The sequence below is a fragment of the Cibotium barometz genome, chromosome 9 (genome assembly GCF_041138505.1).
Source record: "Cibotium barometz isolate CiBa-2024 chromosome 9, ASM4113850v1, whole genome shotgun sequence".
In the NCBI taxonomy this organism is placed as follows: domain Eukaryota; kingdom Viridiplantae; phylum Streptophyta; class Polypodiopsida; order Cyatheales; family Cibotiaceae; genus Cibotium; species Cibotium barometz.
Window position 1 is genome coordinate 49,662,231 of NC_141054.1, and position 18,708 is coordinate 49,680,938.

General features: G+C 47.1%; 1 protein-coding gene across 1 annotated transcript in view; it reads right to left on the reverse strand.

Annotated features, from left to right (window-relative positions):
* Nucleotides 1-1,240: 1,240 nt before the first annotated feature.
* LOC147635662 (nucleolar protein 56-like) overlaps nt 1,241-18,708 on the reverse strand; it is a 40,287-nt gene continuing 22,819 nt past the window's right edge. The window contains exons 7-9 of the mRNA XM_086803046.1: nt 2,649-2,797; nt 2,341-2,508; nt 1,241-1,889 (exon numbers count right to left, since the gene is read on the reverse strand). Coding sequence (XP_086659172.1) covers nt 1,483-1,889; nt 2,341-2,508; nt 2,649-2,797 — 724 coding nt within the window. The 3' untranslated portion in view covers nt 1,241-1,482. The remainder of the gene's footprint in view (nt 1,890-2,340; nt 2,509-2,648; nt 2,798-18,708) is intronic.

The window sequence follows — 18,708 nt, forward strand, 5'->3', positions numbered from 1 at the left end:
ATATAGTGTGTACATGAATTTTTGTGCACACACACACACACACAAAACTCACGCACACACTATATACATATGGGGTGTGTGTGTGTGTGTGTGTGTGTGTGTGTGTGTGTGTGCGCACGCGCATCTATATAGAATACATATATGTATGCTAATGCTATGAGAGAGAGAGAGAGAGAGAGAGAGAGAGAGAGGAGGAGGAGGAGGAGGAGGAGGAGGAAAACAACGACAACAAAAACACAACAGATATACAAAAGATGGGCTTACAAGACCAAATACCTAGCATGAAGATCATGGAGGTCTTGAGCCAATGCTATGGTCTAATATCAAAAAAAAAGTAAAGAAAAGTACTACTAATAAGCTAGTTGAGTTTAGATGCTTGACATTAGACACAATTACCTCAAAAGCAATGTGGGTTTTTTGGTTAGCAATCCTAAATGAGGGATCTTACCTCCCAATACACTACCCACTTTATTCAAACTTTGGCTATTTTTGTGTTCTTCTACTTGAGCTGCATTCCAGTTAGTCCTATGCAATCCATATCTTTGTCTTGTAAGTTTTTTTACCAGTTCAAGACCCCAATCTTACGAGATTTGGTTTGAAAGGTAAAAATTGCTTGACTACCTTGTCATGAAACTTTGGCAAATAGTAAATCCCAATTGATCACTTTGTCACTTCAGTACACACCCCTCGATAATCCAAAGAAAAAATTATCCCAATTTTCTTACAAGTTCCACAACCTACCACAGCAATGATAGTTCAAATTTCAGTTATTACTGTAGCTTCTGCAAGAAAATCCATTGCAAGTTAAAGAGCTATGGCATGGGTGTAGGTGAGAAATTTGTACACAGCCAAACATTACATCACTTTAGGCAAAGAAAAGTGTTACTGTCATCATGCCTGGCGGCTTGAGTCCATGCAGTTAAATTGGGGATTTGTTTGGCTGTAGATCCAATCGTGTCTCCATTCTTGATACGATAACAAGGGTCAAGTTTGCATTTGATCACATTGGGGGGGATGACACTTCTAAAACTGGGTCTCACATCATCCCCAGCCCTAGGGGTGCAAATGCCCCCTTCATGTACAAAGGGCAGCCACAATCCCACTCCTTCCATAGAAGAAACATACCCTACAAAACAGCTCAAACCTAATTTAAACATAACCACCATCTATGGTGCACTAGTAAGCTCCTTACCTGCCATAAATCAACCATAAACATAGTGTGGCCATACGGCAAAAAAGCTGTTCCTCAAAAGTCCCATATATTTCAGAAACATGACTCAAGACTAAGCATTCAAGCCACTTTGAAGTCCAACGTGTCTTAATAAATCCAGGCTAAGGACCTTCAATCCAAAGCAGTGATTGATTTCATGTATCATTCACAAGCCATACAAAGGCCAATGCGCTCATTCATCAACAATTTCTGCAGCCTAGAAAAAGCAAGATATCCACAGTAACATGCGGGGCAATGTGGCATGTAGAAGATTAATCCTCTACACTTTCAGCCTTCTTCTTCTTCTTCTTCTTTGAGGATAGGTCCCCTCCAGTCCCCTGCATGTCCCCCTTCCCAGGCGTGTCGCCAACATCACGTTTGTTCTTCTTACTAGGCTGCTCTGGCTGGGGTGTCTCTACATTAGTCTCCGGTCCAGCAATGGAGTCCCTCTTCTTTTTCTTCTTCTTGGAAGACACGAGCTGAGGTGTCTCGTCCTCTGCCACATCAGCCTCTGTTACCATGTCAACATCTGTACCTTTTGACTTCTTCTTCTTCTTCTTCTTGGCCGACTCTTCAGGAATTGAAGTGTCATCCATATCTTGGTCTGCCACCCCATTTGTGGAGTCTATCTCCATGTCCGTACTCTTCCCCTTCTTCTTTTTCTTTTTCTTCTCACCATCTGCACCAAAAACAAGCGTATACCATATTATGACTCAAAGCATCCTTCGTAGGGTTGAATACTATGTGTGACAAAACAGAAAATTTTATCTGTAGGGGTCCTGCTTTTGTTGGTTAAAAAGAGAGAAAAAGAGAAGGGGAAGGGAGGGGGCAAGCTACTAAATATGATTTTCTTAATTTTAGATAATTTGTTGAAGAGGGCCTTGGAGAATAAATCGTTTTTTAAATCTTTTTTGAAAACTGTCTCTAAGTTTTTTTTATTAACTTCTTTAAAAAGCAGGCCAATGAGCCCCCAATATACCTAACCATCTTTACAGACCACTTCTTGATGGGCAGGCAATCTGCAGGATGGGGGAGTACCTATCCATGCTATGCAGACCACCCTCCCACCCATCCCCAGATCAACTCCAGACCTACAAAGTAAAACTCAAGGTGTATTCTCAATAACTCACTCTCTTGAGGATGCTCAACATCTACTGCAGCAGTGCCATTGATTGCCGCATTTAATGCCTCCTTCATCACATCTACATTTTTGCGGGGTGCAATACCCTTGTCATAGAATTCTAACCTTTCTTCCACTTGCTCCCGGAGCTTTTCTCCAAATACATTTGAGCTCACCTCTGCAAAACCAAGCCAAAGAAAACTGCTGAAGTGATGCTCACATTATACATAGAGCAGCATGAGCTTCTACAAACATAAACTCCATGTGAAACAACTGCATCGAGGTGTACAAGATGGCAAGGGACTTTTCCAAGAGTACCTGAGAAACAATCGATTCGTGAGGCTAATGAGCACTTATTTGCAAGGTAACGGGAGATGCGCCCCTTGTTGCGAGCAGTTGCTCTACCAATGAAGGATGAATGGAAAATAAGACCATACTTAGGGGTATTCCCTTTTGTTTTCAAGGCTCTGTTTCAAAAAATTTCTTTAGACATTAGTCTTTTAGGTACAAAACAAAAACATATAGGAACATTCAATGCACCAGTTCACATGAACTGTGCCTCCTAGCAATTGAAATCGTGTAAGAGATTGTTAAGACCACAATTAAACAGCAGTTAGCGAAAAACCATCAAAGTTGGCAGTGTAGCACCTAAAGCATTTTGATTTGACAACAAATATGCAAGCTAAAAGAATAGTTATAGACAGCACAACAGTCACTGGGTCACAATGGCCCTTCAGAAGCGCCTGGACCCACCATTATATCAGACCGCACTCATCCAGACACCCTCAACCTGAGTCAAATGCCTTCATTCTTTGGTTTTTTTAATGGACACAGTCCTGCACAAGCTTGGCAGCAAACTATCATTGTGAGAGTATGTGAACATGAAGCAGAAGCAAATAGAGATCAACAGAGAGTAGACAGCCGAGAGAGCTCCAACACTTGAGCCAAGAACTGAAAGCACTGAATGAATTATGAATGAATAATGTCCATGCTTCTATACATATCTGTAGAGCCAATCGCCCTCGCTGGAGGACAAATGTCCATGACTGATAAAAATGCCTAAAATAGCTAGAAAAATATGGGAAATTCCCTAATTATATCAGATAAATATCTGGATAAAAGGGGAAATAAAATTGGATAAAATGAAGATTAAATGCTGGAGGTGACATGTCCAACACCTCCTCTCAGCTCGAGCATGGGGGTCCAACTCCCATACAGGTAAGGAGCTGATCAATAGTATCTAGAGGAAGAGGTTTAGTGAAAAGATCAGCAATGTTGTCCTGAGAAGGACAATACTCCAGCGTAATGATATCGTCGGTGACCAGCTCATGAACGAAGTGAAAGTGGACTGCAATATGTTTGGTCCTGCCATGGAAGGATGAAGTTCGAGCCAACACCAAGGCACTTTGGCTGTCCGTAAGAATACGGATCAGAGAATCCGAGAGTACATCAAGATTGCTCAACATTTGGAACAACCATAACAGCTCACAGCAGGTATCCAGATAAGCACGGTACTCAGCCTCAATAGAAGATATAATGAAATTGTATTCTACTTCTTGGATCTCCAAGAAATAAGACCGGAACCAAGAGAGAAGCAATAACCAAATGGATCATCGAGTACCTTGATCACCTACCCAATCAGCATCAGTGTATCCAACAAGCTCGGTGCCTCCTCGAAAAGAAAGACTATAGTCCAAGGTACCGGATACGTATCGGAGAACCCTCAAAGCGGCCTGCCAATAAGAATGTCGAGGAGCAGAAGAAAACTCGCTAAGAACGCTAACACTGTAAGAAATGTTGGGCCTAGTGTAAGTCAAATAAATAAGAGAACCAACAAGCTTCCAGTACTGTGTACTATCCAGGGGAGAGGGATCATCACGGGAGAGCTTGGAGTTAGGGTCCATCGGACACGAAATTGGACGGCACTTGGTCAACCAAAATGTCTCCAACAGCTACTGCAAATATCTATACTGGTTAAGAAACACTCCATCAAAAGACTGAGACCTCCATCCCAAGAAAGTAGTGGAGAAGTCCTAAATCAGTCATCTCAAAGGTGAGAGTAAAATCTGATCGAAGCTGTTCAATCTTGGCAAGATGTGAGCCAATGATCAATAAATCATGAACATATAAGACAACCAAACAGAGAAAAGCATCCTGAGCAAACACATAGAGATTGTTGTTTGCAAAGTATCTCTGGAATCCAAGGGAAAGAAAGAATGCATCAATCTTATCATACCACGCCTTGGGTGCCTGTTTCAAACCATAAAGGGCTTTGTGCAATCTGTACACCTTACCCTCATGTCCAGGAACCTGAGAATCTTGAGGTTGTTCAACATACACCTCCTCATGTAAGCCACCATTAAGAAAGGTAAACTTGACATCCATGTGGTAAACTGGCTAGTGCTCATGAGCCAAAAGAGTAAGAACTGTCCGGATGGTGGTGTATCTAGCTGTAGGAGTAAAAGTTCCCTCGTAATCCACTCCCTCAATCTGAGAGTACCCCTTTGCAACCAATCTAACTTTGTGTTTGTCCAAAGATCCATCAGCATGAAACTTGGTCCAATAACATGTCGATGTAGAGGCCGGTCCACAAGCTCCCATGTACGATTCCTCTCAATGGAATCAATCTCTACCTCCATGGCTGCCTACCACTCAGGAAGAGCAAGAGCCTCTTTACCTGTAGTAGGCTCATATGACTGTATCACTGTACACATCAAGGCAAGGTTACAAGAATGACAAAGCTGTTGTAATCTTTGTGCCCATGTCAAAGATTGTGCTAAAGAATCAACAAGCTGATGAAGTTCCATATCGGAGAGAGGAGATTCATGAACAGTGGTTTCCAGCCATCATGGAATCTTGGGGGCAATCCTCCATTGCACGGGAGCAAGAGGACGAGGAGAAATAGAATAGAACTTGTGTTGAGTAGTATCGTGAGGTGTCTAACTACTGCTCGCTGAAGCCTTCGCCCCTCACCCTGCTCAAGCTGCCGCCTGCTCGCTCCCCCGCTCCCCGCCCTCGTGACTTAGCCTCTCCCCGCCTGCTCGCACCCCCCTCCGCCCTCCCTTTTCTCGCCCATCGCCCCCTGCCCGCCTACCCCAGTCTCATTCGCGCCCCCCGCTCCCCCCCTTCCTCCGCATCCCACCCCCCTACCTGTCCCCGCCCTCCCCCCTGAAACCGATCCCGTCAAGTGGGAAGACTCCATTGGACACCCACACGCGTAATACCACAACTTTAAAACCACAAGTTGAAATGGACAACTTAATACAACTTGAAATTGAAATGAAATGAAATGGAAAGATGGACACCAGCACTGGGACCGGAACGAGCCGACCCCCCCCTCAATATATGATATATTTATTGGGAGTATTTAACAAATACAATGCTCCATGGGTTCCAAGAACCAGATGATGTCCATGTACATATGAAAACAGTACCAAACAAATAGGCTCGAAGTCAACGATCGAAGTAGAAGTTCGAAGCAGAACGACCACTAGCGTGGTCCAGTCTCTACGGTCCTGTGCTTTCACTGGACTCCGCAGAGAGCGCCTCACTGGTGTTCCGAGACCACGCACAAACAGGCGCTCTCGTACTAACGCCTCGCTCTCCCGATCTCAGCACCTTTGGACCGAGGTTCTCCAATAGAGCTTGGACTACCCGGCACCGAACGGGTGTTGCCGTGGAGAGAGTCCCTTATCAGATTTAACACATAGTACTTTATTTAAATCTGAAAATTCACTTACTTGTGGTTGGCAAATAGAGGACCAATACCCGTGGTATTTGTGTAGAAGGTGTAGCCACCCAGGAGATGTGAAGTCCTCTTGTAGTCGCTAGTGGAGAAGACGTGCAACCTCTTTCAAAGAAGGAAATAGAGAGGCAGCCTTAGGAGAGGTAACACCTTGCTGAAGAAGCAGCCACCTTGTTGAGATGGCACAGCCGCCTCGTAGAGAACTTAGCGCAGCCACCAAGATAAGTACAACCGCAAAGACCACAGCCGCTACTGTGAAAGAAGGAGCACCCACTTGCAAGGGAGGAGATGCCTGGCTGCAGCGTGGAGAGGAGATGACCTGATGGAGTACAAGCACAGTCGCCTGAGGGCAGTGTTCTGCTGGCTGGAAAATAGGCGCACAGCCACCTGCTGTGGCAGGCAGCGTAGCCTGTTGGGCTGCCTGTCTAGAGGCGCACAGCCACAGCCGCCTGTAGGGGCATGCGTAGCCTGGAGAAGTGCAGCCGTCTGCTAGGAGTCGCCTGCAGTCTGCGCTAGCTGGAGGTACAGCCGCCTGTAGAAGAGCATGCGCAGCCACCTGTAGTATATACAGCCGCCAGTAGAAGAGCATGCGCAGCCACCTGTAGCATGTACTGCCGCCAGCAGCGATGGATGAAATAGCACCTCTTGAGAGCATGCGCCGACTGTATGCAACAGTAGCACAGCCGCCTTTGATTTGGCTCCCCCGTCAGCAAGCGATGAAGCGCAGGGTGATGGAGGTGCACAAAATCGTATATTCAAGGTGGTCGAGGAGCTTCTTTTATTAAGGTTGGAGAGGGAGTGATACAACTAGTGCTGGCTGGCTCCCCACGCTTGCATGTGGGCGGCCAGCTCTAAGGGGGTTGTGGGTAGGTGACCATGCACCCACCCCCACACACTCACTTAAGTGGGGCTCCCCACCTTGGCCCCTAAGTGGCTGCCCAAAGGGGGTGCCCACTTTTAAGTGAGTGTGAACAAATGACCTTATAAAATAAGGGTTAAAATATGAAATATTAAAACAACATGTGTGATATACTTACCACCTGTTCACATGCACCAAAACTTGTCAGAAGGCAGAGCAGACTTCACGACTCACTGGCAGGCGTCCCCGCTCAGTAAGTAACACGTCAAGCAGGCAAACACAAAAATACATGTCATGTGAAAACAGTTTCAAACATGCAAAACATGTGTGCATGTGCAAATAGTAACATGGACATATCTCCCGTTCATGGAACAAGTACAAAATATCTGTCGGCACAAAAATGACACGACGTAACACATAAAAACCTGGTCTTCCTATGGAGTGACAGTCCCATAGGTAAGACACAATTCCAGGCACGAGCCTCCCTATGGAGTGACAGTCCCATAGGCAAAACACGGCACGAATACTGGCTCTTCCATGGCGTGACAATCCCATGGGTCGAACACAGTCCAGGTCATACACGGGTGGCACCAGTGTGGCTCCCGTCCATGTCAGCAAAATACTCGCCTCTTCACAAGAGACACCGGCCTGGCCTCAAGTGAACGAGACGCAAAAACTGGAGATGGACCAAATGGTCGGCCAATTGGTGACATCCCCCCGGGCTTCTAAAGAGTTGTCCTCAACTGAAAAGCCTCAAGATATGCCTGCAACAACTGTGGGTAGTCAACAAAATAGTCCTCATTTACCCACTTTGCATCAATAGGCAAATAATTCTTAAACTTCACAAGGTATCTCCTCGAAAGCTTCCCGGCAGGTAGCTTTCGCTCCTTGTGAAAAACAATCTGTTCTGGCTGGAGGATCTCCTCAAGCTCTTCAATCTCTAGCGGATCTTCTGTGACAGGCTCGTCAGGATCTGGCCCCACATATTTCCGAAATAGACTCACATGAAAAGCATTGTGAATCTTCCAGTGACTAGGTAAAGCAAGTCTGTAGGACACTTCATTGATCTTCTGAATCACCTTGAAGATAGCGAGGAGAAAGCTTAGTGTAACTTGGTTGAACACAATGCTAATCAATACACTTAAATACACTAAGATTTGAAGGACACTTGCTCAAATACAAGAAGTAAATTGCTGAATTGACAAGAGGCATACAATGAGCCGGAACGGCCGACCCCTCCCTTGAGTAAATTGTATTACTATTGGAGAAATTCAATACATAGTTTCACGGGCATCCATTGCCAAATCCTCCATGCCAATGCATATGAAATTCAGCATTTAGAAAACAATGGTATGTCGATGTAGATCACCAAGGAGCTGCCTTGATGCCCGGCCCGACTTCAGTGCCCATATTCTCTACCATTGGCTCTATGTTCTACCAAGCAAGGTAGCAACATCTTCAAGAGCACATAGGACAAGAGAAATACTACACAGGGCGGCTAAACAAGGAGTCCTGCCCTTCTACTGAGTAAGTAATGACAATACATTGTCCAATTACCTTACCAGTCTTCATAGAAGTTGTTGCAAGCGGAAGCCTTCGCGTTGGAAGCTTTAGAAGTGTTGATATCTTCGATTTGCTGCAATCCTTCGCGACAAAGGTCTTCAAGAGGATGAAGGGAACCTTGGGAAAGCTTCCCCTATGGTTCAACTTGAGAAAGGAAGGCTGAAATTAGGGTTTTCAGCAAAAAGACCAGAAATTACAGCAAAAATGAGAGCTGTTTTGCTGAATTTCAGTCATTGGGAGTGAGTAGGAGAGTGATTAGCACTTGGAAACACTCTTGGAAGCTTGGAAAACACCCTAGCAAGTTGGGTATGGCTATGGAGAGCTTGGAAATGGAGAGAAATGGAGGGAAAACAGAGTTTTCAGCCTCCAAAAATCCTTATGAAGAGAAAACACGAATTTCTCTTAATAAGTGAGTGAATTGGGGTCCAATCAGGTGAAGGGACATGGGGAGATGCCCATTTATGAGTAAAAGGGGAGGATCAGGTCCTGGACATTGAGTCTTGTCCGCCTCGGGACTTCAGTGAGTGTGAACTTGGAAGAGGTCATAATTTATAAGTGACTTTTGGGCGCCCAAACTTTAATGAAATGGGAACGCACTCACTTATAAATATTGGCCAAGTCCTAAGGGCTATTTGAGCCTAGATCGGGAAATACTTACCACCTGTTCACATGCCACACAACCATGTCAGCAGACAGTTTCACACGCACGGTTCACGGGCGGGCGTCCCCTTACCCGAAACTACACATAGGTCATGCAGGCATGAAAACAGCATGCAATTTCATTTGCAGGCAAGCACATAAAGATGCTATGCAATGTAGCATTGGCATGAGTAATTTCCGTTCATGAAACCATATAACACCATGCGTTTCCAGGCAAGTATACGCAATACCAGACCCAGTGGAAAGCCAATCCTCCAGGTGTTTCCGGGCATGTACACAAAGGCACAAGTCCCAGCGGAAAGCCAAGTCCTCCACGCGTTTCCGGGCATGTACACAAAGGCACAAGTCCCAGCGGAAAGCCAAGTCCTCCAGATATTCTGGGCATGATAACATCAAGTCCCAGCAGAATATCATATCCAACTATACAGCATGACACGTGTCAATCACCTGCATAGGCATATTCCATAAGCCATGGACACTAATCCAATATGTACATAGTGTGAAAGCAAGAGTGAACCATTCGGATGGCCAAATGGTGACACTTAGGATATGATCCTTCTCGTCCTGGCCTCTTCCGAAGCCTAGCCTTCTCAAATTTCAGCAAAACCCAATCACCTTCTTTGACTTCCATGTCCCTTCTCTGCTTGTCAGCAGCCATTTTATGCTTATCCTGAGATCTTGCAATGGCTGTCCGCACCTGACCAAAGGCTACATCCAAGTCACGAACATATTCATCAGCTGCAAAAATCTCATCCTTTGTACGAAGGATGGGTGGCAATACCACTCTGCCATAGATAATCTCAAAGGGAGCCTTTTCCGTGGAGGCATGGATTGTATTGTTGTAGGCAAACTCAACAAGTGGAAGATACTTCTCCCATGCAGTCTTTTGATCTGCCACATAACATTTCAACAAATCCAACACGGCTGAATTTGCAGCTTCACTTTGGCCATCCGTTTGGGGATGATAAGCTGATGAAAACTCAAGTTTAGTACCCATATTATCAAATAAAGCCCTCCAAAAGAGGCTTGTAGTCCTGGGATCTCTATCCCCAACAATGGATTTAGGCATACCATGATGCTTGAAAATATTAGCAAGAAAAAGCTTTACCATATGATCAGCTTTGATGGTTTTCTTGACGGGCAAGAAATAAGCTTGCTTGCTAAACCTGTCCACAATGGTCCAAATAGCATCATTCCCATGCTCGGATCTAGGCAAATCCATAATGAAATCCATAGTAATACTTTCCCAAGGTTGCGAGGGAATAGGTAATGGCTGAAGCAAACCTGGAGGTTTTTGCCTATCAAATTTCACCTTTTGGCAAGTAATACATGCACGTACATAAGCCTCAATGTCTTTAAGCATGCTCGGCCAAAAGAAATACCTCTGAATCATACGTGCAGTAGGCATGGAGCATGACATTCGTCCATAACCTTTGGGCGCAAATCCTTCACCACACATAGGCAATTATCCTTCATAAGATAACCCTCATTGATAACATAAGAGGCATGTGAATGACCAGCCATCAAATCAGTCCATATATGGCAAAAATCAGCATCCAAATGATACAAATCTCGCATAGCACATAAGTCTCCATGAGAGGCCACTGAGACTGCAGCTACATAAGGCCTCCTAGATAGTGCATCGGCCACCACATTTTTCTTTCTTGGAGTATGCACAATCTGAAAATGAAACATGGAAAGAAAGTTTGCCATTCTCATCTGCTTCTCTGAAAGCTTTGTTTGAGATACAAAGTATCTCAAGCTTTGATGATCTGTCTTGACTACAAATTCAGCCCCAAGAAGATAATGTTTCCAAATCTTTAAGGCGTGAATTGCAGCCAAGAGCTCTTTCTCATAGATATCCATATGAAGCTCAGCATCATGCAAACGACGGCTCTCGTATGCAACTGCATGCCCTTCTTGATTTAGGACAGCTCCTATGCAATCACCACAAGCATCACATTCAACTACAAATGACTTGTGCAAGTCAGGAACAATCAAAACAGGTCCACATATGATAGCATGCTTGAGCTGCAAGAAAGCATCCTGTTCCTTTGAAGTCCATTTGAAAGCAGTTTTTTTCTTTGTGAGATCATGTAAAGGAGTGGCTATCATAGCAAAATGCCTTATGAAACGCCGATAATACGAACATAATCCCAGAAAACTACGTACTTGATGTATGTTTTGCAATTCGGGCCAATTCCGAATAGTCTCTATCTTTGCAGGATCCATTGTAACTCCATCTTTGGATACTATATGACTCTCTGAAAGGAAATACTCACTTTTCTTGGCATTAATGAGCAGTGAATCTCTGAAAGGAAAAACTCACTTTTCTTGGCATTAATGAACAGTTTACGCCGCCGCAACTCTTCGAACACTGTGACCAAATGAGTTGTGTGTTCCTGCTCATTCTTGGAGAAAACCAAGATATCATCAAAGAAGACTCCTATGAACTTGCGATGGGATCGGAATATCCTATCCATCATACGATTAAAAGTAGCAGGAGCATTGGTGAGACCAAAAGGCATTACCAAAAATTCATATAATCCAAAGGCTGTCCTGAATGCAGTCTTATGGACATCTTGTGGTACCACACGTATTTGGTGATAACCACTCTTCAAATCAAGTCTGCTAAAACAAGCCGAACCATCAAGCTTATCCAAAATATCATCAATTCGCGGAATTGGGAATCTGTTCTTGATGGTAAGCTTGCTCAAAGCTCTATAGTCCACACACATACGGAATGATCCGTCCTCCTTTTGAACAAGAAGTACAGGAGAGCAGTAAGGTGAGGAACTGGGCTGAACCAAACCTTTCTCTAAAAGCTCATTTACCTGCTTCATTATCTCTTCTTGTTGTGCGGCACTCACTCGATATGCGGGTTTGTTGGGTGGAGAACTACCTAGCACAAGATCTATGCGGTGATCTTCGGGCCTTTGGGGAGGTAATTCTCCTGGCAATGAATCAGCAAAACAGTCATTAAATGCATAAAGAAAATTCAGCCTATCATTAGACATAGCATCCACATTTTGAAGACTTGGTACAAGGCTATCACGCACAAAAACCAGCAAACCTTTCTCTAAAAGCTCATTTACCTGCTTCATTATCTCTTCTTGTTGTGCGGCACTCACTCGATATGCGGGTTTGTTGGGTGGAGAACTACCTAGCACAAGATCTGTGCGGTGATCTTCGGGCCTTTGGGGAGGTAATTCTCCTGGCAATGAATCAGCAAAACAGTCATTAAATGCATAAAGAAAATTCAGCCTATCATTAGACATAGCATCCACATTTTGAAGACTTGGTACAAGGCTATCACGCACAAAAACCAAGTACGCTGAAAGACTCTTTTTCATTGCTTTATTAATTTGGATGTGTGATACAAGTGGGATGGAATCCCTTTCTTTGCCAGCATCAATAAAATGCATGTGGCCTTTATGCATAAAAGAAATCATATTGGACTTGTAGTCTTTGCGGGGCTCAAGCCTATGGTGCCATGGCTTGCCTAACAACACATAACATATAGTGGAGCAACTAGGAAATGTTCATTATCAAGGTAGCCCTGTATATGGATGCGCAACTTACCTATCAATGGGGTAACCTGCACCTCTTTACCAATAAATGCAGCTTCGGCTTCAATCTGAGGTCCCATGTTCTCAACCTCAATACCCAATGCAGCTGCCGTTTGCATAGAGATGAAGTTATCGGTTGCACAGTCATCAAACATGAATAGTGCTGGCTGATCCTTGATTTGCCCCCAAGCCTTGCAAACCATTCGCTCTTTTGCATCATGACTTGTATTTCCTTGCACATTAGGAACTGCATGTACATTAGCCTTGGTCTGCTTGTCCTCGTGCTTTGGTTTGCGATCTGGGCATTGTCGAAACATGTGGTCTTTGCTACCACAAGAAAAGCATTTTCCATCCTTGGCATATTGCTCTCTTTGCTCCGGGGTTAAGCCGAATTTGTTCTTCCTTGGGCTCTGATCTTTAGATGTGTTATTTTCACCTTTACCACCCTTGTAGGTCTCCCGGAAGTTCTTTTTAGGTGGCTGTCCACCCTTTTGCAGATTTGGGACAGCCTTGTCTTTCCCCTTTAAACCTCCTTGATCCTGTTTAATCTTGAGCACCGATTGCTCCGTAGCAAGAGCAGAAGCTGTGAGCTGTTGCAAAGTATGTTTCGGCTGCAATTCAATGCCCAAACGATATGCTGGTTGCAGTCCAGAGCGAAACTTCCTCTTTCTTTCATCCTCAGTGATTTGCATAAAGGGAGTTACTTCCAGCAACACTTTCCAGAACTTGTTAACATATTGTTGCACGCTTTCATTATGTCTTTGCTCTAGCCTGTCCCACTTTTGGGTGAGAGTTTGCTCCGCATTTGGTGGCAAAAACTGAGCATAGAATCTGTCTTTAAATTCCTTCCAGGTGCAAATAGGATCCTTGGTGATCTTTTCAGTGATCCACCAATGAGCAGCGGTTCCTTTCAAAAACATGCTAGCATGGCGTACTTTTGACTTTTCAGTAAAGTCCTCATCGCTAAAAGCAATGTCGAACTGTGCCACAAATGCTAACACTTTAGAAGCATCATGTTCACCATGAAAGACATCAAATTTAATAGATTTGTCACCTGCTTTGAATTCCTTGCGGCATGAGGCTCATGGTCTTCTCTTTTTCTTTTCCCCTTATCCAACGGGGCAGCCCTATCTGCATGGGCTCCATGGGCCGTCATAGAAGATTCATGAGGCACGGTGGCATGTGCTCCACGAACTTGAAACTCAGATGCATGTGACTTACCTGCATATGGCATTGTCTCTTCATGAGACAACTCAGAAGGCAAAATTTTTCTAGAAGCAGACCTGTCACCCTTACCAAGAGATACATGTCTTGAATGCATGTGACTTTCATGCCCTCCATGAGCACTAGCATACATATATCTGTCAGGCTTAGTGCCTTGTGGAGAAGATGCATGTCGAGAGGTGACTGTCACCTCTTCCTTTTGCATAAAAGATTTCAGCCTTTGAGATGCGGGATCTCCATGCTTCAAACGAAGTGGATTTCTGAATTTCAGCTCTCCGTCATCCCCCTCTTTGATTTCACCCTTGCGGAGGAGGTAGGCAAGTGCCAACTCCCTTGGCTTCTTGCCCACTTCCCGTGCCATAGACTCAAAAGTTACATCTACCATTGCATCAGCCTTCCTGGCTTCAATGGCACTTTGCAAATGGAGATCTTCATGCAAAAACTTTAACTCTTGCTCTTGTGCCTGCAAATATGTTCCATTTCAGCCCTCATTGCATCAGGCTCTTGTTCAAGCATAACTGTCTTTCCTGGACACAGTTGACCCTTTGATTCACTATCATTAACCCTTTCAAGGGGCTTGTGTCTTCCTCGCAGGGCATCGGACCCACGAGAGGCACTAGATGGACCCCTCGAATTTGGCACTTCCAAAGGGTTGCCTTGGCTGTCCATTGTGTTTAAGTGTGCTAAAAGCGGGATGTCCAGTACACAGGTTCGTTTCCCCACTAGGAAGAGGGAAACAACCGTGCTCTGATACCAATGAAACCGATCCCGTTAAGTGGGAAGACTCCGTTGGACACCCACACGCGTAATAGCACAACTTTAAAACCGCAATTTGAAATGGACAACTTAATACAACTTGAAATTGAAATGAAATAAAATGGAAAGATGGACACCAGCACTGGGGCCGGAACGGGCCAACCCCCCCCCTCAATATATGATATATTTATTGAGAGTATTTCACAAATACAATGCTCCATGGGTTCCAAGAACCAGATGATGTCCATGTACATATGAAAACAGTACCAAACAAATAGGCTCGAAGTCGACGATCGAAGTAGAAGTTCGAAGCAGAACGACCACTAGCGTGGTCCAGTCTCTACGGTCCTGTGCTTTCACTGGACTTCGCGAAGAGCGCCTCACAGGTGTTCCGAGACCACGCACAAACAGGCGCTCTCGTACTAACGCCTCGCTCTCCCGATCTCAGCACCTTTGGACCGAGGTTCTCCAATAGAGCTTGGACTACCCGGCACCGAACGGGTGTTGCCGTGGAGAGAGTCCCTTATCAGATTTAACACATAGTACTTTATTTAAATCTGAAAATTCACTTACTTGTGGTTGGCAAATAGAGGACCAATACCCGTGGTATTTGTGTAGAAGGTGTAGCCACCCAGGAGATGTGAAGTCCTCTTGTAGTCGCCAGTGGAGAAGACGTGCAACCTCTTTCAAAGAAGGAAATAGAGAGGCAGCCTTAGGAGAGGTAACACCTTGCTGAAGAAGCAGCCACCTTGTTGAGATGGCACAGCCGCCTCGTAGAGAACTTAGCGCAGCCACCAAGATAAGTAGAACCGCAAAGACCACAGCCGCCTGCTGTGAAAGAAGGAGCACCCACTTTGCAAGGGAGGAGATGCCTGGCTGCAGCGTGGAGAGGAGATGGCCTGATGGAGTACAAGCACAGTCGCCTGAGGGCAGTGTTCTGCTGGCTGGAAAATAGGCGCACAGCCACCTGCTGTGGCAGGCAGCGTAGCCTGTTGGGCTGCCTGTCTGGAGGCGCACAGCCACAGCCGCCTGTAGGGGCATACGTAGCCTGGAGAAGTGCAGCCGTCTGCTAGGAGTCGCCTGCAGTCTGCGCTAGCTGGAGGTACAGCCGCCTGTAGAAGAGCATGCGCAGCCACCTGTAGTATATACAGCCGCCAGTAGAAGAGCATGCGCAGCCACCTATAGCATGTACTGCCACCAGCAGCGATGCATGAAATAGCACCTCTTGAGAGCATGCGCCGACTGTATGCAACAGTAGCACAGCCGCCTTTGATTTGGCTCCCCCGTCAGTAAGCGATGAAGCGCGCCGCAGGGTGATGGAGGCACACAAAATTGTATATTCAAGGTGGTCGAGGAGCTTCTTTTATTAAGGTTGGAGAGGGAGTGATACAACTAGTGCTGGCTGGCTCCCCACGCTTGCATGTGGGCGGCCAGCTCTAAGGGGGTGTGGGTAGGTGACCATGCACCCACCCCCACACACACTTAAGTGGGGCTCCCCACCTTGGCCCCTAAGTGGCTGCCCAAAGGGGGTGCCCACTTTTAAGTGAGTGTGAACAAATGACCTTATAAAAATAAAGGTTAAAATATGAAATATTAAAACAACATGTGCGATATACTTACCACCTGTTCACATGCACCAAAACTTGTCAGAAGGCAGAGCAGACTTCGCGACTCACTGGCAGGCGTCCCCGCTCAGTAAGTAACACGTCAAGCAGGCAAACACAAAAATACATGTCATGCGAAAACAGTTTCAAACATGCAAAACATGTGTGCATGTGCAAATAGTAACATGGACATATCTCCCGTTCATGGAACAAGTACAAAATATCTGTCGGCACAAAAATGGCACGACGTAAAACATAAAAACCTGGTCTTCCTATGGAGTGACAGTCCCATAGGTAAGACACAATTCCAGGCACGAGCCTCCCTATGGAGTGACAGTCCCGTAGGCAAAACACGGCACGAATACTGGCTCTTCCATGGCGTGACAATCCCATGGGTCGAACACAGTCCAGGTCATACACGAGTCTGGCTCCCGTCCATACGACACCATCGTGCTAACACACGGGTGGCACCAGTCTCGCTCCCGTCCATGTCAGCAAAATACTGGCCTCTTCACATGAGACACCGGCCTAGCCTCAAGTGAACAAGATGCAAAAACTGGAGATGGACCAAATGGTCGGCCAATTGGTGACACCCCCCCCTTGCGCACTTTCCCTGCCCTCCCCTTTCGTTCCCCGCTACCCCCCTCCTTCTCCGCCTTTGCCTTCCGCCCATCCCCCCCTTCTCCGCCTCTGCCTTCCGCCCCCCCTTTCGTTCCCGCGGCTGCCCCCCCCCCTTCTCCGCCTCTGCCTTCCGCCCATCCCCCCCTTCTCCGCCTTTGCCTTTCGCCCCCTTCTGTCTTCCGCCCCTTCCCCTCTGTTTTTTCCGCCCTTCCCTCTCCTCCCCTCCCCGCTCCGTTTTTTCGTGCAGCTTGGCTCTTGCAGGACCCCCCGTTTATCGCTTCGCCCTCGACTCAGCTTCAGACTCTGATGGAGGCTCCTCCCGCCCCACCTCAGAGGGACTCTTCCGCAGCCCCCTCGCCCGCCCCTGAGGATACCCCCATCAGGCTTTCTCTTTCGCCAGAAGAGGAAGCGAGCCTCGCCGCAGAGGTGGAACGCCTCCAGGCACATTCCACCATCTGTCGTATAGTTGGCACCCGCCCCAGCAGAGGGGAGATCCGGGATCATCTCCAGGCCCGCCTTCTTGCAGATGTGGGCAAGAGCCTGGACGTTCAGTTACTGGGCCGCGGACACTACCAGATTGAGTTCGAGACAGCCCAGAGCGTGGCCCAGGTCCTAGCCATGAGTCCCCTTGACATCAGGGGTGCTCGGGCCTTCTTCAGACCTTGGCAGCATGGTTTCGACCCAGTAGCGGCCGAGCAGGGAGAGCGCCTATTCCATGTTACAGTTTGCTTTCCTGGACTTCGCCGCGAGTATATCCCGCTCCTTTCTAGGATAGGATCATTGGTGGGCTCGGAGCTTGAGACTGGCCCCACAGCAGCTTCAGTGGTGGCTAGAGCAGCTCGCCTGCCTTCGATCAGAGTTTTGGTTCTTGACATCTCCTCCCTTCCGAAGGTCATTCAGTTACCTAGGATAGGGGGGGGATGGATCGATCAGAGAGTGGAGTTTTCGGGGCTCCCGAACCAGTGTTTTATATGCAGGCAGGTCGGCCACCTGGCCAAGGCCTACCCTTGCAGGAGACCTCGACCTTCACCGCAGCAGCAGACCCCCGATGGCCCGCCCACAGATGCGGCTCGCTCCGCGACACCTGCTCAGCCCACAGAGACCTCGGATTGGCAGCCTGGACAGGGGCGCCGTAGAGGGAGACAGCCACAGCAGCATGCCCAGAGACCGACGCAGCAGCAGTCACAGCCTCAGCATCACTGGGTTCCAGTGAGGAACAGCTTTGCTCCCCTCCAGGAGGAGACCCCAGCACAGGCTGAGGATCAGGAGATGCCAGCACCCCCCCCTTCGCCTTCACCCCCCCCTCCCCCGTCCCCCCCTCCAGCCTCGCTTCCACCTTCGCCTCCTCCCGTTCCCGCTCCCGCTTTTTCAGCGGCTCCTTCCCCACCCCCTTCTCCCCCCCCCCTCCTCCCCCTCCGCTTGCCTCAGCTCCCCGCAAGGCACTGGCAGTTCCCTGGCGCTCACCTGCAGTCCGGCGGGCACTGAGCACCGACCTTGCTCGAGCACCGCAGAGGAGACTTACCATGCCGATTCGTGCTTCACGGATATCCTCTATCCGCAGTCGGCTGAGTAGTCTCGACACTAGACAACGCTCGGAGGCTTTCGACTCCTCCTTCACGCGCCTTTTTGGAGCAGAGGGCCCCCATGAGCCCGCACCCATCAAAGTTCATGTGGTGATACCTCCGGCCCGAGGGGAGGAGACACTTGATTCCGCGGTGGCCTTCTCCTTCCCTCTTTGCGGCACTAGCGACCGGGAGTGGACTCTGGATCTCGCTCT